This window comes from Antechinus flavipes, chromosome 1 (genome assembly GCF_016432865.1).
Source record: "Antechinus flavipes isolate AdamAnt ecotype Samford, QLD, Australia chromosome 1, AdamAnt_v2, whole genome shotgun sequence".
Classification (NCBI taxonomy): Eukaryota; Metazoa; Chordata; class Mammalia; order Dasyuromorphia; family Dasyuridae; genus Antechinus; species Antechinus flavipes.
In genome coordinates, this window is record NC_067398.1 from 289673519 (window position 1) to 289700105 (window position 26587).

Consider the following 26587-nt stretch of genomic DNA (forward strand, 5'->3'; position numbering starts at 1 on the left):
ACTTCAAAACTGTCGATCATAATATCACAATAGTCATACATAGGGTGTGACTCAGCTATGAAACCTAGCTCTAAGAATTATGGATTTAAAATAAGTTAGAAGGGACTTTGGAGGTCATTGATAGTCATATTCTAAGGGCATTTAGAAACAAGAATGTTCTGGAGTCCAATAGATGGCCTAGTTAAATACCCTCTTTTTTCTTTTATTTTTCATTTCTAAATGTTTTCACTTCTAAACAGGGTGCTGTTTCCCCCTCTCCCTCACCCATTGAAAAGGCAAGAAATAAAATAATCATTATAGATATGAAGTCATACAAAACATGTATAGTCATATAAAACATGAAAAAAGAACAAGAAAAATTAACACTCTTCAATCTGCACATCAGTTTTCTCTCTCTGGAAATGGATAGCATTTCTCATCATGAGTCCCTTGAATTGACATGGATCATTCATTGTACAATACCCATCAGAGTAGCTAAGTCTTTCATGATTGATTATCATTCCAATATTGCTATTATTGATGGTCTAGTTAATTAAAATTAAACATTTTAATTTAAAAAAAAGTTTTGTTAATGGATTTTATCTTTAAATCAGAGTCTTTTGGAGAAATGCTCCTTACCCCACTAAAAATAATGAACAAAGAAAAAAAATTAAGCAAAAAGATCTAATACAATAATCTTATCTGAGGTGAAACCAATAGAAAACACTCATCCAAAGTGACAGAAGAAATAAATGAAGAAGAAGAAAGAAGATGAAGAAGAAGAAAGAAGAAGAAAGAAGATGAAGAAGAAAAAGAAGAAAGAAGAAGAAAAAGATGAAGAAGAAAAAGAAGAAAGAAGAAGAAGAAGAAAAAGAAGAAAGAAGAAAGAAGAAGAAAGAAGAAGAAGAAGGAAGAAGAAGAAGAAGAAAGAAGAAGAAGAAGGAAGAAGAAGAAGAAGAAGAAGACGACGACGCTGCAAACATATATTGTATCTAGGATATACTGCAACATATCCAACATATAAAGGACTGCTTGCCATCTAGGGGAGGGGTGGAGGGAGGGAGGGGAAAAAAAAATCGGAACAGAAATGAGTGTAAATATAATGTAATTATTAAATAAAAAAATTAAAAAAAAAAAAAAAAAAAAAGAAGACGACGACGACGAAGAAGAAGAAGAAGAGAAGAAGAAGAAGAAGAAGAAGAAGAAGAAGAGAAGAAGAAGAAGAAGAAGAAGAAGAAGAAGAAGAAGAAGAAGAAGAAGAAGAAGAAGAAGAAGAAGAAGAAGAAGAAGAAGAAGAAGAAATTCTTTTTAGGGAAATGTATAGGTTGGTACAAACATAAAATGCCTCAGAAATACCTTCTATAAATTAAGAAAATTATTATAAACTATAACCCTAAAGATATAAGACCCATGATAATTCCTATAAATTGAATGATTGCCAATTGGTGGTTGACATATTCAGCTGAGCCTCTTATACAACCATCGAAAACAAGCTAAGTAGAGAAAGAGCAGAGATGCTGTTGGCACTGTACCTTGTAAGAAGGGAACAAGGAGGATGAGGAACTAGAGAACTCAGAAAACCAGTATATCTTCTACTCCCAGGGCCCAAAAGCAAATGGAAATAGAAACCCACAAAATGTTCATGAAAATACCTATATTCAGTCATAGACATGTCATTGTTTCTCATTGCTCTCCTTTGTTTCAATAAGCAGTGAAGATTTCATAGGACATATTTAAATTTGTAACATGGATTACACTACCCTAGCTCCAGACTTATCACTGTCTATCAATTTAGTCCTTAGCCATTTTTTTCCATCTCTTGCTTGCCATGACTGCACTTTATCTGTGAAAAAGGCTTTCTCTTTTTCCCTGCTTTATTGGTTTTTATTAACTCAAGAGAAGGGGAAGAGGAGTTGGGATTAATTACCTCAGCTATTCAATTCCCTACTCCTAAAACATAAGGTGAAAGAGTTAGAGTGAAGAAGATTTGAAAAGAAAGGGAAGGGTCAAGCCACAATGAAAGTAAAAAGCAAACAACCTCAAGTGATAGGTCAAAATGAATATAGTAAGTAAGTCCCCCTTACCAGAACTTTATAAGTGAAGCCTGGATGATCACTTTTCAGGTAATGTTGGAGAGAGAAACCTTACTCAGGAAAAGATTGCACTAGAGATAGCTTCTAAAGTCCCTTCCCATCTGAGATTCTGTGATTTTGAGGAGAGTTAGTCTGAGAAAATATAGGACAGGAAGTATAGGTAGTTAAAGAATAAAACTTCAAAACTGTCGATCATAATATCACAATAGTCATACATAGGGTGTGACTCAGCTATGAAACCTAGCTCTAAGAATTATGGATTTAAAATAAGTTAGAAGGGACTTTGGAGGTCATTGATAGTCATATTCTAAGGGCATTTAGAAACAAGAATGTTCTGGAGTCCAATAGATGGCCTAGTTAAATACCCTCTTTTTTCTTTTATTTTTCATTTCTAAATGTTTTCACTTCTAAACAGGGTGCTGTTTCCCCCTCTCCCTCACCCATTGAAAAGGCAAGAAATAAAATAATCATTATAGATATGAAGTCATACAAAACATGTATAGTCATATAAAACATGAAAAAAGAACAAGAAAAATTAACACTCTTCAATCTGCACATCAGTTTTCTCTCTCTGGAAATGGATAGCATTTCTCATCATGAGTCCCTTGAATTGACATGGATCATTCATTGTACAATACCCATCAGAGTAGCTAAGTCTTTCATGATTGATTATCATTCCAATATTGCTATTATTGATGGTCTAGTTAATTAAAATTAAACATTTTAATTTTAAAAAAAAGTTTTGTTAATGGATTTTATCTTTAAATCAGAGTCTTTTGGAGAAATGCTCCTTACCCCACTAAAAATAATGAACAAAGAAAAAAAATTAAGCAAAAAGATCTAATACAATAATCTTATCTGAGGTGAAACCAATAGAAAACACTCATCCAAAGTGACAGAAGAAATAAATAAGAGGGGCAGAGGCAGGTTTCAAAAACCTCTGACTCTAAATTCAGCTAGATGGCCATTATACTGTGTAGCCTTACATAGCTTAGTATTAAATACAGGCCAAGGACATACTAAAGTGCAGTTAAAATGAAGTAGAAAAGGGGGTCAGTGGAGCTGAAGAGTTATGTGGTCAACGATGTGTCATTTACATGTCAGCCAAAGAAATAGTGAACTCCCCAAAGACGCTAATAGGCAAGTTCTAACAGCCCTTAGACAGTTAGAAGGGTGATTTAGAATCCAGTCAATGATGACAACTTTTTTTTATAATTACTTCTTTAAGGTATAATTTCTGAGTGTCAATTTTATTACCTGAAAACAAATAAAATACTGGTTGATTGTTCTGTACAAAAAGATTGTATCCAGGCAGACTGTATTGTACATGTGACCAATAACAGTATCTGCATGTGCCTGTTTCTCCATAGTTCTAACGACACTGAGTTATATGACTTGCCAAATGGAAGGGCAAAAATGCTCTTAATTCAATCAATCAATAAATATTTACTAAGTGACTACTATATTCCAGCCACTGTATTAAAGCTGGAGATTAAAAAAGGCAAAATATAGTTCTTGCCTTCTAGAATTTTATAATCAATCAATCAGTCAATATTTATTAAGCATCTGACTATGTGTCAGGAACTGTGCTAAACTGAAAATACAAAAAGAGACAAAATCAGTCTCTTTTCTCAAAGAGCTTATTTAATGGAGACAACATACAGACAAATATAGGTGGGGATAATTATCAGACAGAAGGTACTGGAATTTAGAGGGGTTAGGGAAGGCTTCCTGTAGAAGGAATTTTTCTTGGGACTTATGCACTGTCTTGTGATCTTGGATTAGCTGTGATCTTGGGTGAGTCATTTAACTTTTGTCTGCCTCAGTTTTCTCATCTGTAAAATAAGACAGCAATAATAATTACTTCCCAGGGTTGCTGAGAAGATAAAGTAATATTGTAAAATACTTTGCAAACCTTAAAGTGCTATATTGATTATTATTAGTTGTAATAATAGTATGGTATAACATATTGGCTTAACCTAATTAAATTGAATACAATAGGTGGTAGTGCCAAGAAGTAGAACAAGGGGAAGGAAGTAGTTTTTGATCAGACAGCCCTTTTGGTGTTTCTTAAATCACTTAAGAGCACTTAACTCTTATTATCATCTTATGTAGATTAGTAAATTTATAATTTTATTATAATTTTTATCACAATACTATGTAATTATGAATAATTAAATTATTATAAAATAATTTGTAACACAAAATGCCAAAAATGTTTTAAATGAGATTGAAGTGGAAAAAAAGAAAGCATGTAATCATTGGCAAGGTATACTATATTCCATCTAATTTTTTCTGATTCACACAATCATCATTTCCTTCATCCCAATTTAAGTTAATCTATTATTTCATAAGAGCTATTTTCCCAAAAGTTAATGAAATAGAAAATCTGACAGATTTTTCTTAAAAAAAAAAACTTTGTAGAAAATACATATTAGCAGTTATATGTCTATTTAAGGTTTTCATTTTCCCTGCTCTGAATGACACAAATTATTCATTATATTATTCCTAAGTCTTTCTATACCATGTAAAACATGTATGGAAAAAATTACAGACTGCAACTTTATTTACTTATAATGTTTTTCCTTCAAGCAGGATCATTGCCAGACAGAAGGCCTATTCACATTTTTCTTTTCTTTTATTAACAATGACTTTGGAAATGTAATAGACTATTACAGAATAGAACCACTATCAAATGTACTTTTTACTTCCAATTAATCTTTGAACTTCTAACAATTATTTTAGAATTTACTTTTACTCTTTCCTTTTCTCTTGAAAAAATGCAAAAAAACAAGTATCTAGCAAATTCAAATAATGCTAATTTCACCAAAGAACCCAATTATGGAAGAAAGTATTTATGAATAACTATATGACATAGCTAAAATATAAATATCTCTTTAATTTTCAATCATTTTTGCTAAATTTGTAAATTTGTTAGTTATTGCCACTTTTGCTATTGATAGATTTTGGTTGTTCTCATGAATTAGATTAAGAGTAATAAACATTAACTATAATGTTTTCCACAAAAATAAACTTTACAACCTCTACTTTGATTCTTCACATCAAAAAAAAAAAAAAAAAAAAAAGAAAAAGAAAAAGAACAAAGCAATTGATCATAGAAAAATTCAAGCAATTATTTTAGTGAAAACTTAATTTGGAAGGAATAGAAAATAGTCTAATTTGTACTCTTACACTATCTCTTCCATTTGACTATACCTTTCTATACCCACAATACCTAATTCAGACTTTCATAACCTCTTCTCTAGGTTATTGCAATAGCCTCCTAATTGGTTTCTTTATCTCAATAGGTTGTGAAGAAGAGATGGTGAGTGTGTGTGTGTGTGTGTGTGTGTGTGTGAAAAAGTGAGAGTTTGAGGATGACACCTAGGTTGAAAGCCTGGATGACTGGGCAGATGGACACAATGGATCAGAGACTGTGTAGATAAAGGGCTTTCGGTAAGAAATCAAATTTTTTGATTGTTTTATTGATTTGTTTTAACATTACAAAAGTGTATGTTCCCCCAGGTCTCTGAAAGGTCTCTTATAACAAAGTAGAAATTAGGAAAAGAAGAGGGTTTGAAGAGAAAGATAATGGTTCATTTTTGGATATGTTGAATTTAAGAACTTTAAATCTTTTAATAATAGAAAATGGGGATGAGAGGAGCTGTCCTTAGAAAGATATTAGCTTTGGCAAACAACTGTTTGGTGAACTCCTGAAAAAGAATGTGAACCCTAAGTGAATATAAGGGAATGAAATCCTCTTGTCTTAATGGTATGGAATGAGAGGATCCAGTTGTGGGGCATTAGGAACCTGTGTTTTTTAGAAAACAGTGTTTCTAATAACATAACAAGAAAGCTGATAGAGAGAAGCATGAGTTGATTTGGAATGGAAGAGATGCCGGCAAAAACCTTCAAGAACATTCAGAAAAGGATTAGAGAGATGAGATAAGAGAAAAGATTCTTACAAACTGAAGCTAAAGGAATATCAGCTGAGTTGGTTGAGAACTGGCTGTGCAAGCAGAATTTTTGACCAGAAGCCAAACGGGGGTGGACTTGAGTTCCCAACAGGAAAGAATTTTTTTCTTCCATTGACCAAGAAGGGGCTAGAGAAGATGATGGCCTGACCTTGGACTGAAAGTGAGGGGTGGGGGGAGTCATGTGAACTAGTATGACAAATTGTAACCAGAAGGGTTGGGACTGAGGAAAAAGGTTTTAGGATTCAACTAAAGGAGTAATGATAAGATCCATTGGGAAAGAGCTATTGTATCCTGTCAATTTGTTTCAAGCTGGATAATGTGAGAGTATATGTGTTTTTTACTTTATATGGATTTGTACCCCTCAGTCCTCTTAGTAACTTGAATTGTATACTTAAATAGAACATAAATAAAGGACTGACAACTAGACAATTAGGAGACTAAAGTTATTTCCTGATGCAAAGAAAAAGTGAAGAAAGCTTAGGGCTCAAGGCAGAAGGTTTAAGAAATCCACTCATTAATTCATTCATTCAACAGGCATTTTTTGGGTAGGGGCAGCAATTGGTGTTAAGTGACTTGCCCAGAGTCACTCAGTAAGTGTCTGATACCAAATTTAAGCTCAGGTCCTCTTGACTCCAGGGCCAGTGCTCTATTTATTAATTATAACATCTAGCCCCTCTCCCCCTCCCATTTTTTTTTTTTGTCAACAAATATATCTTTAAAAACTTACTATGTGCAATGAGAGAGGCAGTGTGATATAGTGGATAAATAGCAAGCCTTGGAGGAACAACTGAGTTTAAGCCCCACCTGTGACATTCAAAGTCATAATCTCTCAGATAATTCTCTAAATTGATAAATTGTAGGAATTTACTAACTTGCATGGGCAAGAGGGAGTCCTCTATATCAATGAAATCAATTCTAGTTCATGTCCCTATGTGTAAAGTACTGGGCAAAGTATGAAATAAAATCCAATGTCTATTCTCAAGGAACTTTTAGACTAATAGGAATGATAAACTTGACATGCAAATAAATAAAACACTTTAGAATCTGACTATTTCCATGACTTGGCAAAATCGTTTAATACAGAGGAATTGGATTAGTTGACCTTCCAGATCTATATGTATGTTACTATAAATGAAGATGAGAAATAGAAGTATTGCAGATCAGATCAAGAAAAGGATACTTTTCAACCAGTAGTATCAGAGAGGGAAAGAGATACTATTAAAATTAGTTAAAATTAAATTAGCTAAAATTAAAATTACAAGTGGGAATGGAACATGGATGGAAATTCCAAGCTTAGCAATGATATAGAAGTGAGAAACTGTGGGATTAATTTTTTTAGAAAATCTTCTTATTTTTTAATCAATGGTGTTGACATAGAAAAGATTAAGAATTAAGACCAAAAAGCAGATATTTCTAAATAATCATTAAGGGACCCATCAAACTGTCAACTCTACCCCAAAACTTAATATGTTTAAAGATTAATTCTCCCATCTTTCCCTCCATTAAATACTGTTTCCCCTTTTATCATTTTTATTATGTGTTCTTTTATAAGGTACCATCATAGGATTTATAGGACCACAGGACTGAACCTTTGAGATCATTTAGCTCAAATAGTCATCCAGGTTTGAAGGAGATTTAAAACCTCCTTAACTATTGAAACCTTTGACTCTTCCCTTCCATCCAATCAGCTGCCAAAGTCCTGCTGATTCTGGTTCTGTGGCATTTCTTCCATTTGCCTCCTAAAGTCTCTTAACAGGCCTCCCTGCCTCCAGCCTCTGCTCATCTCTATTCTGTCCTTCATATTGCTGTCACCGTTGCTTACTGAAAAAAATATATTTTCCATTCCAGGATCTACTTTTCCACATTATTCCCACTTCACACACTCTGGATTTCAGTCAGACTAGACAATTTGCTGTTTGTGGTCTTTTTTGCTCAAATTCATCTTCATATCTTTGCTTATGATGTCCCTGACTTCTAATCTCTGCATTTTTGAAAACTAGTATAGTAGCTGTATGGCACAATAGTGGCTGTGGAGGGGCTCAGGAAGACCTGAGGTCAAATTTAATCTCAGATATTACTTAGCTCCGTGGCCCTGTGCAAGTCAATTAATCCTGATTGCATTAAAAAAGAGAAAACTTATAAGATCATACTTTTGCATATACTATTCCTGACTCAAACTCCGCTTTTGAAAAATCTTCATAGAATTTTAAGTTTTAGAACTGAAAAAAAGATCTCAAAGACCACTTAATCCAACTCCTTTAGTGTATAGAAGGAAATGAGGATAGTGAAGTAAAGTGGATTTGTCTAAGATCATAATAAGGTAAGTACTAGATTTTGAATTGAAACGATTTTCTGATTCAAGCAACAGCACTAAAAATTTACCCTATACCATTAGGTTTCCCATTTTCCTTTGAAGCCCAGCTAGGTGTTCACTTCCCATGAATTTTTCTTTGATTTTACCATTTGTGAGATTTTTCTTCTTAAATCTCTCCTTACCATTTTTTGTTGAGAACTTCCCTATACACTTTTTATAACTTGTATTATGACAATTTATTATTTATTATGATTATTTGATCTAGATCCCAAAGGGACTACAGAGACCATCTGCAGCTTTCTAATTTTATCAATGAAGGAACTGACTTTTGTGAGTTGTTCAAAGTAATAAGAATCAGTTTAGATTTTTAACCCAGAGCGTCTGACTTCACAACTTGTAAGCTTTCTTCTGGACCATTCTTGAAAGCAAGTACAGTTTCTGGTTCCATCCTTTTGTTCTCAACAATGAACTTCAGGATTTGAGAGGGGTGAGGCTTTTATTATTCCAGGTTCTTGATTCACTAAAACAAAAACACAATACCTCTGCCATCTTACTAGAGAGTTTTTCTAAGTTGTAGCTAAAATACAACACCAAAAAAACTCCTTCAGCACCCAGTGGCACATTTACTGGTGAGGATGCTCTCTTAATCTACCTAGCATTTGGAGTTCAGTAACAGAGGCTGTTGCTGGTTTTTTGACTGGCTTTGAAATCAAGTAGGATTCATAAGACGTTGTTTTCTGTCCTTTGTAGCTGTCAAGGTCATTACTTGGCCATGATTAAGCCATTGGGAGAAGATTATTGTGGAGGGGATGCAGAGAGCAGGCACTTTAAATGATTGGCGATTTTAGATTAGTCATAGTCTTTATGGGCATATTAGAATATTGAATAAAGAGTGTGATCAGGAAGAAAAAGATAAACAAAGATAAAGACAGAGAAACAGAAACAAAGAGACAGAGACACAAGAGAGAGAGACAAGAGAGACAAATAGACACAAAGAGAGATGTAGAGACACAGGGAGACAGACAGACAAATAAAACAGAGAAGATTGTAAGACAATAGCTTTGGATCTTAGTCCTAACTCTGTTTTGTAAAAACTTTTATGAATTTGATCAAGTTGTTTCCTGGGGATCACAATTTCATTTTATGTCAGATTATGTTAAGAGATAGCAAGAGGTAGTGGAGAGACACTAGATTTGGACTAAGAAAATATGAGTTTGAATTTCCACAATTCACTTAATTTCTATGACCTCAGCTTCCTTACTTGGAAAACGAGATATTTGGACTATATAACTTCTGGGGTCCCTCCTTTGCAGCTTTGTTGGGATTAAATTTAATTTGTGTGATAAACCGACAAAATTTGAAGTGCTGTGTAAATAGTATTGTCTTATTATTATCATTGGTAAAGGGTTAGGATTACAGATGAATGAAAATTTCCTTTTACATGAAACGGAAGGTAACATTGCTTTGACTTAAGTCAATGGCTATTAAGTTTTTTCCTTATTGAAGAGACAGTGAATCGATAGGTCAACTCTGGTGGGACAGAAAAGAAATAGAACACACAATGCCGAACTTCAGAAATACCTTTAACTAGGCAAAACATGAAACAATAAGATATTCTCACAAAGTAACACATTTACAAATGAGAAATAAGACAACACCTAAATGTTAAGGGGCAAGTGTTAAAGTTGTGTGCAGTTAATGAGGTAGGGGTTTGGGAAAATGAAGGGAAAGTGCATTCCAAGTTGGTATGTGCAAAGATCTCAAAATGAAAATGTTCAAGGAATACAGGAGAAACAGCAGGTGTTCCAAGCAGGGAAATAAACAGCAAATAGCATGGATAATAATACAAGAAGGAATCGATATGGCAGAGCACTTTGAAGGTCAGGCTATGGGAATTTGGATTTTCCAAGAAAATCAATTTTTCAAAAAGGCTAGGGCTTGTGTGTGACAGGATGACGGTAACTTTGGAAGACTACTTAACAGTAGTTCATCAGCGACTCCGGTCCTTCTCATTTTCCACCTTCGGTCCCGTCCCCCCAAGTACCATAGTTCCAGAAATGGTCATACATTGCCTACTCTCCCTACACCGCTTTTTCTCATTTTTGCATTGGAAACGAGAAAGGAGAGACTTGCATATCTGTGCTCCTAAGAGGGGGAAGGGGGGAATGAGGGATCTGTAGTCCTGGGCTAGGGAGGGAAGGGACGCGGTTGCAAATTCAGTAGCTTTTCAACTCTCTGGTTCCTGAGCTGCCCAAGCTGCAGCGTGGGCTGAGAGTTGGAGGGGCGGGGCTCCCGCGCGCCCTCTCCCCTCTAGTTGTCCCGGGAACGTTCTGAAAAAGTATCCAAAAGTTCCCAGCCAAGCGCGCCAAAAGGGGGAAAAAAAAAGTGGTGGGGGAGAGGAAGGTGGGGGTGGGGAGAAAGAAGGGTAGAAAAGCGCAGGAGGGCACACACGCCCTCACACGCTCCGCGTTGTAGCTCGGGGTCGCATCTGCAGCGACAGAGCTCCGCGCTCGGGCCGCTGCTCCCGCTGCTCCCGCAGCTCCCGCGCCTAGCCCTCGCCTCGGGGCTCAATAAGAGGCCACAGCTCTCCAACACCCCGCTCGTTGGCGGAGCGTAAAGGAGATCTTGGGGTGACTTTTGAACCTCCTGATTCAGGGGAGGGATCACCCAATAGTGGAAACATGCCCAACGAGGATTCTTACAGCAAGCCCTCGACGTCGTCCGACGGGCACCCTGGGCCCGGGGGCAAGGCCGGGGGTTTCGGGAAAGGCACAGGTTCCATGCTAGGAGTGGCAGGAGGCAGCGGTGGCAGCGGTGGAGCCGGGGGCAGTGGAGGAGGCTCGGGCTCGGGCTCCAGCGGCTTGGGGCCGTCGGGGGCAGCGGGGAAGAAGTCTCCGCGCCTGCCCAAGTGCGCGCGCTGCAGGAACCACGGCTACGCGTCCCCCCTGAAGGGACACAAGCGCTTCTGCATGTGGCGGGACTGCCAGTGCAAGAAGTGCAACCTGATCGCCGAGAGGCAGCGGGTCATGGCCGCTCAGGTGAGCCCCGCAGAGGGAGGGTAGGGGCGCAGGGCCTGGGACGCTCCAAGCGCGTGGCTAGATGATCTCTCCAGGGCGGGAGGCCCCTTCCCCGACGCCTCCTCTTCTCTTTTCCTTTTCTTTTCTCCTTTTCCTTTTCCTCTTCCATTTTCTTTTTCTTTCCCGTCTCCTTCCTTCTCTTCCTCCTTTTCTTCAACTCCACCATCTTTTTCTTACCTTATTTTTTTCCCTCTTCATCCTTTCTCTTCTCATTTTTCTCTTCCATTCTCCCTCTTCCCCTTTCCCTTCCTTTCCTCCTTTTTCTCTTCCCTTTCTTTCCTCTACTCTTTTTTCCTTCTTTCAAAACCCTTTCTCTTCCCCTTTGTCTCTATCCCCCTCCCCCTTTTCCGTTTATTTCATTCTATTCTCTATTTCAAATTTTATTTTCTTAAGGAGAGGGCGTCAAACTTTGGAGCTACATTTTGCTGCTCCGATTTCATAGGTTTGTGGAGAAAGCCTGTGTATGTGGGGTGTCTATTTGGGAGGAGTAATTGGATTTTAAATAAAGCGCTTACTTCCCTGCATTGGTCAAGTCGGCTCTGGGCAGCCGCGCTGTCCGGGGAGGGGAGAGAGAGGGTAGTGGGCCTCAGCGGACCCCTTCGGCTCGTTATTCAGAAAGAAAAGTGGATCCCCTGGGAAAGGCTAAGAAACGCCAAAAACCGTTAAAGGAGAGACCTTGGCGTCTAGCATTTGCAGCGGGGAAGTGAGAATTAGGCGAAATGGTGTGGGAGGGAGATGATCTGAGTAATGCATATTAAAAGCCAAAGTTTGTGGTGTATTAGTTTCCTGCAATAGTCAGATAAAGGAAAATTGTAGGTTTTGCCTTTTTTTTTTTTTTTTTGGCCTTGGAATGAATGCAATCTCCCCCCATCCCAAAAAGCTGTTTTATTAAGCTTTCTTTGATATGCCACCCCAAAGATTTTATATGCATTTGTAAAACTTTAATATTTTATTTTTATCCAGCTTTCATTTTTTCCTTCTTTCACCCTCGACGGGAGGGAGGGAAGGAGAAGGAAAGCAAGGAAGGGAGACCCTTTGTTAACTTAAGTACAGTCAAGCAAAACATAATTTATTTTAAAGCCCAGTGTAAAAAATATAAGTATTTACCTTAAGCATTTTTAGGTATCTTGGGGGGGGGGGGAAGTCAAAATCTCCTTAGAAATTTAAAGTCTTTTGAGAGATTAGTCTACCATGTCATCAAGAAAAGAGCCTTTATTTATTTATTTTTTTTTTTTACTAAAGAAAACTACATTCTTTCTACCTAGTTTGTGTTTCATTTTTTAAGGAACATTTTTTATTGTAAAGATTGAAAAGTATTTACTAAGCATTGCTACTTTTGATTACAAACTTGTAAATATCCTCCATTGGAATTGGTTTAAATGTCAATTTTTGAAATTTATTCATTGATAAAGTGATAAAATAAATCTTATGCCTTTGATCTTTGTATTTTTATTTAATTCAAAGGTTTTTTTTTTTTTTTTTGACAGATTTTTTTTGGTTCATTTTCAGAGTATTTTTTCAAGATAACAGGATGCTACTCAAGTGATGGAAATAGATTGATTTGTTTTTCCCCCTCATTTTTTACTTAATCTCAATTAATTGAAAAGAATAAGCTATAATAACATCAAAATGGTTAATTTGAAGCATTTTTGTAGGCTTAAAAATGTTTTTGTAGGTAGAAACAGTTTTATAGATCTTTATTTATATATCTTAAAATATATATTGTGGGGAAAATAACATTTAATCTGTTTACAATTTCTCAAAATAGTTCCCTTCACTATTATTTATGAAAATTTGACATTTCATAATAAATTCCTTAAATAAAATTAGTAAAATTGAATTATAAATGTTAGTAGACTATTGAACATCAAATGAAATAAAAGTATACATAAATATTGGAAATAACAATAAGATATGGTGAAATTACATACGTTAGAAATGATTTAACACAATATAAAAATCTATTGTGCAACGTGCATGCAATATATGAACATATTATACATAATATATATAATAAACTTAAAAATACAGTGATACAGTATGTTCAGTGTAGTTAATAGAACAATGTGTACATATAATAAGCATATTACAAAATATTGTGGATAATGTATGTAATGAATTCATGTGTATAAGTGCTTTGCCAAACTTGAAGTTTAAATCTTAAAGTTTTATATAAATATTGGCTATTAGTTGTTTTTATTTTTTTAAAATTTATTTCCTAGATACAAACCCCTCTCCAAAATAAAAGGTAAGGTTTATATGTCAGGATTTCCAGAATAATACACTACTTTCCCCCCTCTCCCCAGTTAACATTAATCCTTAAAAATTATTTAAGACTATACTACTACTGTTAACCTAATAGCTCCTACTTCTCTGTATGTTAAGATTTAATAAAGTGTTTTCTGTACAATACCTCTGTGATATTGGCTAAACATTTTATCTTTTCCCTAGATGGGCATAATGAAATTCATAGTCACATTAACTAGATTATATTTGAGCACAGTTTAGACTGAAGTCTCCAATTATTACATTCTTAATGTAATGTAATAATTGCTCTGTCAAGCAATTTCTGTTGGTGAGAATTATTAAAAATTCCATTAAAACTCTAATAAAAGAGTATATTCTTTTTTTTTTTTTTTTTTTTTTTAGTACATTCCTTGTTAAGCATTACATATGCTTCAGAAAACTTAGTTGCTAAATGGACTTTTTGCAATATTTGTTCTTTTTTCATAAACCAAATTTCCTAGATCCCTTTTCATTTTTTTTTTTAATAGAAACATTTAAAACCATTGCCTTATTCTTTGTTAAGTGGTCAATTTGTAAACCAAAGCTTAACATCTGTACCTTAGCAGTATATTTAAGTAATTTTAAAGTGAACCATTTTGTCAATTAAATAGTACCTAATTAGTGCTAATTAATCAGACTTGGAAGCTGACTTCCAAATTGATTTTAATGATTTATTGATCATTTTGATTTCTCCTTTTTTCTCCCTTGTGCCTGTATCTCAGATGGCATAGTGTAGTTTAGAGTCAGAAGACTAGTCCTAAGTGTGCTCCATACTTAACTGGTGTGGTCATAGGAAAATCAGTTTCCATTTTTGGTAAAATGAGGACAATATACTTGCACTACTTATTTTTGGATAAAAGTGCTTTGTGAACTTAAAAAGTGAACACATTCTTAAAAGTTTAGAGTAACTACATGGGATATGTATTTTTCACTTTAACCTGGAACTCTCTGTTTAAGTTATAGGTATAAACCTAGACAAAGCAATTTAAATTTTCTAAAAATTTTATTAAGAAAACCAGTCCTCTTATCATGATTTTAAAAGTCAGTCTTTTTACTTAGGTACATTGCCAAAAGGTTGTTGTGAGAATAAGTTGAAGCATGTATTCAAAGGCAGGACACTATTAAAATATTTCTTTGCAATGAGACTTACATGATCACTCACATTTCTGGATTTCTACTGCTACTGACTGGTAAAAAATACCATAATTTTAAATTTGGAAGGATTTGGCATTAATTTAAAATTTATATTTTCTATTTTCAAAAGCACGCATACTAAAAACATCTAACATACATGCATATATGTATATTGCTTATATATACACATATATACTTAAATGTACATATTATGTATATACACATATACACATGCATATCTATATCTATAAAATTTTTTCTTCCTGATGATAATGTCCTAGTGTCTTCTTTGTAGCATCTGGGGTTTAGGACTTGATCTAATACTGATAGGCTTTTGAATTCCATTTGAAAATTTTTTTGAAAGAGTATTTTTCCAACTACATGCTTTACAAAACCTTGTGTTCAAATTTTTTCTCCCACTCTCCCTTCCTCCCCACTCCTCAAGACAGCACACAATCTGATATAGGTTAACATGTGCAATACTTCTAAACATATTTCTACATTTGTCATACTGCACACACAAAAAAATCTGATCAAAAGAGAAAAAAAAAGCATAAGAGGAAAAAAAAAAAGCAAACAGTAACAACAAAAAAAGGTGAAAATACTATCTTTGATCCACCTTCAGCTTCCATAGTTCTCTCTAAATGCAGATAGCACTTTCCATCACTTGTCTATTGGAAGTGTTAGAGCCCATTTTTGATGATTTCTATAAAAGCATTTTCCCCTCTCTAGGACTATTAATAAAAATACAGCTCTGTGGTTGGAATAGCTGTCAGGTCTTGTACTGATTAACTTTAGGGATCTCCAAAGACCAATGACCCTTTAACATTTTGATGCATGTATTATAGAAGATATTTTTCAGTCAAGGATCTGTGCTTTTCATGTTTTCTGTTTTAGTTTAAGGGTAACTAGTATCGTAGCTGCCTAAAGAATAATTCTTGAAGCCTCAGTCCAAAAATTGGAATCGACCCCAAGGAATCATTTAGTGGTGATCAAATTTCTGTGATACTGTCCATTTTATTAATTGATCTGTTTTGCTTTATAGAATTGGTCTTTATAGATCATTTGATTCACTCCCTTAATATTACTGATAGGGAAATTGAGGAATAGAGTGGTGAAGACTTGCCTAAATTCTCATAGGTGCTAAATAGCAGAGCTGGGAATCAAACCTAGGACCTCTGATTACAAATCCCTATACCCTCTCTGTCTTTCCTTGCTTTAAGAGTACAGGGGGGGAAATATTGTTATTAATAACCCAGGAAATAAGATTCCAGAGTAAAGTTATTTTCTTAATTTTTGGAGGCAATGTGGATTACATGATTTGCCCAGGGTCACTCAGCTAGTGTTTGAGGTTAGATTTGAACTCAGGTCCTCCTAACTCTGGGGCTGGCCCTTTATCTACTGTTCCACTTAGCTGCCCACAGAGCAAAGTTATTTTCTAGAAATAATGAGAGAAATCTTTTTTTTTTTTAAGCTCATTCCTTAGATAGTTTGTTGTTTATTCATTTTTCAGTTGTATTCCCCTTGCTTGTGACTCCATTTGGGATTTTCTCAGCAAAGATAGTAGAGTGGCCATTTAAAGCCTTCCTTTAATCCCTAATCCCATTCTTTGATTAGGTGGTTTTGCATTTTAATGATCTACCTCTTTCTCCCCTTTGCTTCTCATTTTATCCTTCTTACCTCTTTTTTCTTCATGCTGTAACATATAAAAATTGACCCTGGAGAAAGATTCTAATAGCAGTTATTTATATCCAAGTATGAATTAGATTATTGCCTATTATTCTCCCAGTGTACTTGCACTTTCACTTTTATCTTTATCTTCTATAACCAGATATTTTGAGTCGGTCCCCAAGCTGCCCCCAAATTATTTTAAATAGCAGACCTTGTCTATATGTGTCTGTGTGTGTATATATATATATGTATATATATATAATATACATAGACATATCCCACTTTTATTTTACTTTAATAATAGTAATAATAAGGTAAAGTACAAGAATGCAGTTAAAAAAACTACATTATTTTGCTTTATTATTAGATCTAGGTGGCATAGAAGATAGAATGTTGACTTGGAGTCAGGAGACATCAGCTTGAATCCAGCCTTAGCAGTATGACTCTAGATCAGTCAGTTTCCTCATCTATAAATGGGGATAATAATAGCACTTTTCTTCCAGGGAGTTTGTCACTGTCTTACAAGGTGATACATTTAAAGGGCTTTGCAAACTTTTAAGTATTTTATGCAAGTGATAATTTTTCTTTTATCTATGCCTTTCATCTTTTCTTAGCTTCCATATTTATTCTTTCCTACTCTAGTAGATTATCCCAGTCATGCACTTGTTTGTTCTTTGCCTCAAAATTTGAAAAATTCTTAGCTTGGTTCTGACTTTTCCTTTAGCTATAACCCAATTTCTTTGATTTTTTTTTGTTCCATACTTGTAGGTTGGTTACTTCTATTAACTACTTCTCTTAATCTTTTGCACCTACTACCATCCACATCACTCTATGGAAATTCACTCTTAGAGAGAGGTCATCAAGAACCAGTGTCAAAATTAAACTTTTCTAGGTCCTCATTCTTCTTGACTTCTCTACAATAATGATACTACACTTACCTCTTTTTATGACATTTATCACAGGTCAGGTTTCACAAGCTTTCTTGTTTAGTTATAGTAGGACTTGGGTTCCCTACTATATTTTAATTAATTTCTGGAGGGCAGAGTACTTCACTTATTAAGCTCTTATTGATTGCCAGGTACTATGCTGGGTGCTAGGGATATAAAAAGACAGAGATAAAAGTCCCTACTATGAAGATGCTTACTAAAGATACAATTACATAAAATAATGGAATTTTCTTTAGTTATTCATCTGTAAAATGAAATTGTGACATTTTCCTTAGTTTTTTAGCTGTAAAATAACACCTTTCTCTCAGGATTGTTGTAAGAACCAAAAGTGCTTAGAACAGTGCCTGGCACATAATAAGTAACAGTTATTATTATCTCTTTCCCTCATTTTTACCATCTAGCCAAACTGGCATTTTATTTTCTATCCTTTTTCTTATCCCACACATGTAGAATGCCATCTCCTTGCAACTTCACCTGAGAGAACACTTTGCTTTCCATCAAGACTTCAAGAAAACTTCTTTGTGAATCCTTTTCTTATTATCTCAGCTATTACTGGTCTTAAGCCCTAAATTACCTTGATTTATTCTGAATATACTTACATATTTGTTGTCTTGCCCTTTTGAAGCTAAGCTCCATGAAAACAGGGATTGTTTTCCTTGACTGTTTGTAGAACCTAGACTATGTCTGAATCGTCCAGGACAGTAGGTACCAAATAGTTTGTAGATTAATCTTTTGTAAATAAATACAAGGGAAGATGTTTTTAAATTTAATTAATCCCCCCAAATTACTTAGTTTGTATTTAAGTTGTGTTTTCCCCCCAAAATTTTTCAGGTGGCATTGAGAAGACAGCAAGCACAGGAGGAGGAGCTCGGGATCAGCCATCCTATTCCCTTGCCCAGTGCTGCAGAACTGCTTGTTAAGAGAGAAAATAATGGGAGCAGCTCCTGCCTGATGTCTGAGAGCAGCAGTCCAACCCAGGCCCCAAGTACTCCAACCACATCTTCAGGTAATCTCTTTGTTTAAGTCTCATTCTTTCAAACATTAGTTGGTACTTAGAAAAGGGGAGCCGAGTTTGGACTTTTTTATTTTAAGATGTAAAGGAAATTTTAAAATTGAAGTACTAAAATTTTACACGCAACATTAAATCAAAAGAATTCACTTTTTTTCTTCCTCCAATTAGCCATTTTTCTGTTGAAAGGGTTCTCCTAGATTTGTCTTTGGTAACCCTTTTTAAAAAACAATAATAGTTTCTGGAAATGGGCTTAAAAAACCTGAAACAATCCCTATTCTCAAGGTGTTTTACATTTTAATGGCAGGGACAAAACATACATATATATATATATATATATATATATATATATATATGTATGTATGTGTATATATATATATACATATATATGTGTGTGTGTTATATATATATATATATATATATATATATACACACACACACATACCTACATACAAAAAAAATGCAGGTTAAACTAAATTTTAAGGGTAAGATAAACTCCATATGGATGATTGCAGTAAACCAAGGAAACTGTATCTGTTTAGATGAGCTAAGCTCTTATTGGCTAGCAAATAATTGGGACCAAGTTGAAATGGGCCTTGACATCAAAATAGAATTTTATATTTTATCCTGCAAGTAATAAGAAATCACTAGAGTTTACTGAATAACACAGAAATATTCACTAAAGAGAAATCCTTTAGGAATTATGCAGAGGATGACTTGAAGTAAGGAATAACTTTGGGCATGAAGGAAATTAACCATCTGTACTATAGAGAATTTTGTTCTTGTTGTAGTGTCCCATTACTTTCTTAGAGGAACTCTACCACGTGCAATAGTTTAGGGATAGTTTAAATTCTAATCTTCATTAAACTAGGTTTGGTCACAGAGAGAAAACTGAGAAAGGAAATATATACTTTACAAAATGCCTTCAAATCATGATCCAAGATTTAAAATAAAAGAAATCCTAGAGAATAGATATAAAAAGACACTTTCCTGTACTTCTTTACAGAAATGAGGGGTTCATGGATATGGACACTTAACATAATTTCATAGTTTTAAAAAAATTTATTATATTTATTATAAGGTATGGCTTTGAGAAGGGAATAGAGAGGGACATGGGATAAATGTGAACAAAATTCCAAAATCTATTTTATAAGAAAAAAAGTTTGTTTACAAAATAACGTTAAAGAGCTTCTATTCCTCCAAAAAGGAAGATTCCTTAACAACCATGCTCCCCTTCGAAGTGCTGTATAATTATTTTGTTCAATCATGTCTGACTCTATGGGGTTTTCTTGGGAGATATTGGAGTGGTTTGCCATTTCATTTTCTAGCTCATTTTTACATATGAATAAACTGAGGCAAATGCTAAGTGACTTGCCCAGGGTCACACAGCTAGTAAGTGTCTGAAGCCAGAGCTAAACTCGGGAAGACGATTCTTCTTGATTTCAGGCCTGGCATTTAGCTGTCCATCTTAATTTAGGGCCTCATCATCTCCCTTCACAAAATTTGCATTGGTCTTCCAAATGTCTCTCTGCTTTAAGCTTTTCTTCACAACAATCTACCTTCTATACATTTTCCAAATTTTTTTTTTGAAATCACAGATTTGACCATGTTATTTCTTTGTACTCAGTCATCCTTAGTGATTCCCTATTGATTATTAAGAGTTAACCAGTTTGCTATATTTAATCAATTTGTTAAAAATCTTTGGTGTTCTTGATGGGGTCATGGAAATGAGGGTTTGGGGGTTGGCCTGAAAAAATAAAAAGAATCAGGGAGGAGGTAAAATGTGGATAAAGAGGGAAGAACAAATTGCAAAAGTTGGATAGAATTATTCTTTCTCATTGCAGCACCATAATGTTGAGGGCAGTGATAAACCTGGTTTACTGTAAAGAACATCAGATTTGTAGTGAGAAGACAAGTCCTAAGTGTCCTACATAGCTGTGCTCTTGAAAAAGTCCTTTTCTTTCTCTTGACCAAAATGAGGGTCTTGAACTATAAAAGATAATTCTCTAAACTTTGCTTTTAATGTATTCTGTAATTCTAAGGGTCTGACACTGGTCTGTAATAACAACAACAATAATATAAGGTCTTTACAGATATCTCATTTGATCTTAACAAGTTTGGGAGATTGGTAATATAATCTTCATTTTTTAGTTGAGGAAACCAAGACAAGTATCAGTTAAGCAACTTGCCCAACATCATACAGTTAGTGAGTATCTGAGGCTGAATTTGAACTCAAGATTTTCTTGACTCCTGACCCAGTACTCTTAATCCATGATACAACCTAGCTGCCCGGATTTCTGTAGATTAGATTAATGACAGATAAAATTGCATCTTTGCAAAATATTTAGGTGAAGATTGATTCAGTTGGGTCAGGAATAGAAAATTAGGGATGTTTTAATATACTTTAGGATGGTTCTTGTAATGCAGTGAATAAAAGGCTGAGCCTGCCAGAAAGACTCATTTTCTTGAGTTCAAGTCCAGCCTCTTACTAGCTGAGTGACCCTGAGCAAGTCACTTCACTCTGTTTACTATAGTTTCTTCATTTATAAATGAGTTGGAGAAGGCAATGGCAAATTACTACAGTATATATCTGCCAAGAAGACTTTAAATGGAATGACCAAGAGTCAGACAAAATTGCAATGATCGTTGGGTTGTTCAACTTAGACACTTTAGATCTCTTTAACGAAGGATGAAAGTGTGAAAAGTGGGTGACCTCAAAGTTGCCAGAGCCTTTAGAAGGGAGTTTTTAGGAGATGAAATTCTCAAAGTAAACAAATTCTGGTAATGCATTTCAGAGGCAGTGATAGGGAAAGTTACAAACAGGAGGCGTGGGAGCAAGATAGAAAGTTCAGGGTCAAAAGAGGGTGACCAAATTCTCTTCTTCTTTCTGGAGCCAAAGGACCTTGAGAGTTTTTAGGGCAATTGTATCCTTCAGTTTCAGAAAGAGCTTTATAATAGCTAATTCATGTAGAGAAGGCTCTCCATAGGAAAGTGATGTCCATTCTCATCTGCCAGACAGAATACTATTTATATGAAGGACCCCTAAGGGGAATCTTCAAGTTATATATTTAGAGCTGAAAGGGACCCCACTAAATCCAACCCATTCATTTTACAATTGTGAAACAGACTCCAGAAGGTTGTGATTTGAGCTCAGGTCTTGTTTTAACTCTCAATCTGTCATCTTATCCACTACATTATCCAACTGCCCCTTTGTTGGTGGTGGTTAGTCATTTCAGTCTTATCTAACTCATCATGACCCCATTTGGGGTTTTCTCTTAGCAAAGATATCAAAATAGTTTGCCATTTCCTTCTCCAGATCATTTACAAATGAGAAAACTTGAGGCAAGCAGGGTTAAGTGACTTGCCCTGTATCACAACAGGATCACAAAGCTAGTAAGTGTCTGAGGCTGGGTTTGAACATGAGTCTAGGTTGGGCACTCTATTCACTGTGCCTCCCAGATGCTCCTATTTGGCAACATTTGCTATATTAGCTAATTGCAGGAGAGATTTTCTATTAATAATTTTTAATATTAGTGTCTGATATTAAATCAGACACAAATATTTACACAATGGGAGTCAAAAAACGAGACTGGATTTGTAAAGAGCTTATTTAGGTATGTAAGCCTTAAGAGGACTGATTTTTTTTCTCTCCAGTAGATATTTTATTTTTCCAATTACACGAAAAGACAATTTTTAACATTCATTTTCAATGTAAAATTTCAAGTTTCATTTTTTCCTTTCCTCCCTCTCTAAGACAATAAGCAGTTTTATATAGGTTACACATACACAATCATGTAAAACATCTGTATTAGTCATGTTGAGAAAGAAAAAAAAGAACAAAAGAAAAAAACATGAAAAGAATTAAAGTGAAAATGGTATGTTTCTATGGAATTGATGTTTTTAATGCAGTATCCTCTTTAACATGGGAAAATTTCAGAGGCCACTTGTTTATTGTCAGGGATCTCCTAGGCACAATTGGTTCTTTAAAAGTGTCCAAGGTACTGGTTTTTTTCAAATACTCATTTCTAAGTAGGGAAATCATTAAAAGAACTATTAGAGGGGGAGTGGTGAAATCCAGTTACCTGATACTTGATATTTGGTAATTTTATTAGATTGAAAACAAAAAATTGAATGATTTCTATGTTTAGAGCAATTTTATTCCTCTTACCAGCTTGGATTAGAGCTGCTCTGGTAGAGAAACTCACTTCTGAGTTCTTGAAGTTATTTGGAATAAAATACATGTTAAAAAATTTGTAATCTAACCTTCTTATTGTATACATGATGAGACTAAGGGTCAAAGAATTTGTGATTTCCCTAGTATAATACAATGGTAGAATTGGGATTTGAACATAGGTCCCTAATTCCAAACACAGTATTTTTTCTATGAGCCCAGTTTAATTTTGGTTGGTAAGAGAACCACCATTCTTTGCAAGTGTAAAAACTATTTGAATAATTGGGGGCTGGTTTTTTTTTAAATACTATATTACCAATTCTAAGATAAATTAGATTTTTTTTGTTTCTTTCATTTATAGATCTGATTTTTTGAATAGATTTCTTTCCTACTTTTCTCAAATACTGGTTAAGTGTTTCAGAAGACTAGAGAAAATCTTTTTTTTTCGTATACTTGATTTTCTGGGTTAAAATTATTATTGGCAAAGTATGGGGAAGGATCTATAATTTCCTATGAGCAACTCCTTCCATCAATTTAGCAACCTTTGTAAATAAATCCCAGGAAATTTGCCTGAGGTACATTGGAAAGTTAAAAGATTCCCCCTCCTCTTAAGTAGGGGGCATAAAACAAGATTTGGACTAAGCCCAGTAGTGTGTTCATTATACTACTGTGCCTCTACAGTTGACATTTATAAAAAGAAATTGCCATCTAAGCTTAGTTGTAGAATATTTTTCCATTCATTGGTGTTAACTATATTGGCAGAATTAGATGTTTAGTATGAATATCCAAATATAAAGTTTTTTTAGACCATCCCAAGATATTCAGAAAGAAAAGAGAACTACAGATTGGGATATCATAATTTTTATTCCAAATGATAATTTGCAGATAATTAGTTCTTTCCATGTTATATATACAACTTATATTTTGACATTTTAATGTAATATTTAAAGTTTTTTTGTTTTCATAAAGGCAATGATATTTCCATTTCTCTCAATTATTTTTCTGGGCAATCCTATGTATTACTGACACCTCCTTTTTTGTTTCATCTTTTCCTCTCCCTAAAGTCCCTATATCTGCACACAGTGCAATGCAGCTTCATCTGAAAACAGAAAATTTTTTTAATTGGGTTCTGAGGATTCTAAAGAAATTCATGGCTGGATTATAGAGAAACTGAATTTGAATAGGAAAAAAATACATCCTTATTTTTAATATAGTAATTTCCCTTTGCAATCCTATGTATTTTATTTTATGCATTTAAAAACACTATTCAAGGCAATGAGGAAACCAAATTATCACTCTTTGCTGATGATATGATGGTATACTTAGAGAATCCCAGAGATTCTACTAAAAAGTTATTAGAAACAATCCACACCTTTAGCAAAGTTGTAGAATACAAAATAAACCCACATAAATTATCAGCATTCTTATATATCACTAACAAAACCCAACAGTTAGAGTTACAAAGAGAAATTCCATTTAAAGTAACTACTGATTGTATAAAATATTTAGGAATCTATCTGCCAAGGGAAAATCAGAAACTTTATGAGCAAAACTACAAAACACTTTCCACACAAATTAAGTCTGATCTAACCAACTGGAAAAATATTAAATGCTCTTGGATTGGACGAGCAAATATAATAAAGGTAATAATACTACCTAATCTATTTATTTAGCACTATCCCAATCAGACTCCCAAAAAACTATTTTGAGGACCTAGAAAAAATAACAAAGTTCATATGGAAAAACAAAAGGTCAATAATTTCAAGGAAATTAATAAAAAAAATCAAATGAAGGTGGCCTAGCTGTACCAGATCTAAAATTATAAAGCAGCAATTACTAAAACCATCTGGTATTGGCTAAGAAATAGACTAGTTTATCAATGGAATAGGTTAGGTTCAAAGGACAAAACAGCCAATAACTTTAACAATCTAGTGTTTGACAAACCCAAAGACCCCAGTTTTTGGGATAAGAACGCAGTACTTGACAAAAATTGCTGGGAAAATTGGAAATAAGTATGGCAGAAACTAGGCATTGACCCACACTTAACATCATACACCAAGATAAGGTCAAAATGGGTTCATGACCTAGGCATAAAGAATAAGATTATAAATAAATTGGAAGAGCATAGGATAGTTTACCTCTCAGACCTGTGGAAGAGGGAGGAATTTATGACCAAAGAAGAACCAAAGATCATTATTGATCACAAAATAGAAAATTTTGATTATATCAAATTGAAAAGTTTTTGTACAAACAAAACTAATGAAGACAAGATTAGAAGGGAAACAATAAACTGGGAAAACATTTTTACAGTCAAAGATTCTGATAAAGGCCTCATTTCCAAAATATATAGAGAACTGACTCTAATTTATAAGAAATCAAGCCATTCTCGAATTGATAAATGGTCAAAGGATATGAACAGACAATTCTCAGATGAAGAAATTAAAACTACTTCTAGCCATATGAAAATATGCTCCAAATCATTATTAATCAAAGAAATGCAAATTAAGACATCTCTGAAATACCACTACACACCTGTCAGATTGGCTAGAATGACAGGAGAAGATAATGTGGAATGTTGGAGGGGATGTGGGAAAACAGGGACACTGATACATTGTTGGTGGAATTGTGAACACATCCAGCCATTCTGGAGAGCAATTTGGAACTATGCTCAAAAAGTTATCAAACTGTGCATACCCTTTGACCCAGCAGTGTTTCTACTGGGCTTATACCTCAAAGAGATACTAAAGAAGGGAAAGGGACTTGTATATGCCAAAATGTTTGTGGCAGTCCTGTTTGTAGTGGCTAGAAGCTGGAAAATGAATGGATGTCCATCAATTGGAGAATGGTTGAGTAAATTGTGGTATATGAATATTATGAAATATTATTGTTCTGTAAGAAATGACCAGCAGGATGAATACAGAGAGGATTGATGAGACTTACATGAACTGATGCTAAGTGAAATGAGCAGAACCAGGAGATCATTATATACCTCAACAAAGATACTCTATGAGGATGTATTCTGATGGAAGTGGATTTCTTCGACAAAGAGCAAATTCAATTTCAGTCGATCAAGGATGGACAGAAGCAGCTACACCCAAAGAAAGAACACTGGGAAATGAATGTAAACTGCTTGCATTTTTGTTTTTCTTCCCGGGTTATTTATATCTTCTGAATCCAATTCTCCCTATGCAACAAGAGAACTGTTTGGTTCTGCACACACATATTGCATCTAGGATATACTGTAATCTATTTTAACATGTATAAGACTGCTTGCCATCTGGGGGAGGGGGTGGAGGGAGGGGAAAAATCGGAACAGAAGTGAATGTAAGGGATAATGTTGTAAAAAATTACCCTGGCATGGGTTCTGTCAGTAAAAAGTTATTAAAATAAATTTTAAAAAAGAGAGAAATAACCCCCCCCCCCCACTATTCAGAGAAGGGTTTTCTCAGGTTACCAAAGGGAAGGGATCTCTGATACAAAAAAGGTTAAGAAAGAGGCTCTTCATTAACAGATACATATGCAATTCTTGAGCTATCTTTTTCTTGCAGAATGCATTTTGCACCTTGTCTTACTAATATAGTAATGTACCACTTTTTAAAAAGAAGAAAGAGGAAATACTTGATGGTGTTTGTGAAAAGGGCTTAGAAAATGTGATGTGGAAAAACTTTGTAGGATGCTCCTGCTTCTTGGTGGCAGTGAAAATGAGCAAAATTTCTCCTTCTGAACCATGGTTTCATAGAAGGAGAAGATAGGATGAAGCTGGAATTATGATGAAATAACATATTAGTTACAACTGTCCTCTTAATTTCTGGCACTTATGGTAGTCAGTTATATATCATAGTTTGTCAGGGCTTGGAATGGTCCAGAGAACATGGACTTCTGATCTCCTTAAGAAACTTTCCTCCCCTTCTGTTCATTATAAGTAAAAC

At 34.7% G+C, this 26587-nt stretch overlaps 1 protein-coding gene across 1 annotated transcript in view; it reads left to right on the forward strand.

Annotated features, from left to right (window-relative positions):
• Positions 1 to 10819: 10819 nt before the first annotated feature.
• The window catches only part of DMRT1 (doublesex and mab-3 related transcription factor 1), a 151048-nt gene continuing 135280 nt past the window's right edge, over positions 10820 to 26587 (forward strand). Inside the window, exons 1-2 of the mRNA XM_051962416.1 lie at positions 10820 to 11401; positions 18310 to 18484. Coding sequence (XP_051818376.1) covers positions 11045 to 11401; positions 18310 to 18484 — 532 coding nt within the window. The 5' untranslated portion in view covers positions 10820 to 11044. The remainder of the gene's footprint in view (positions 11402 to 18309; positions 18485 to 26587) is intronic.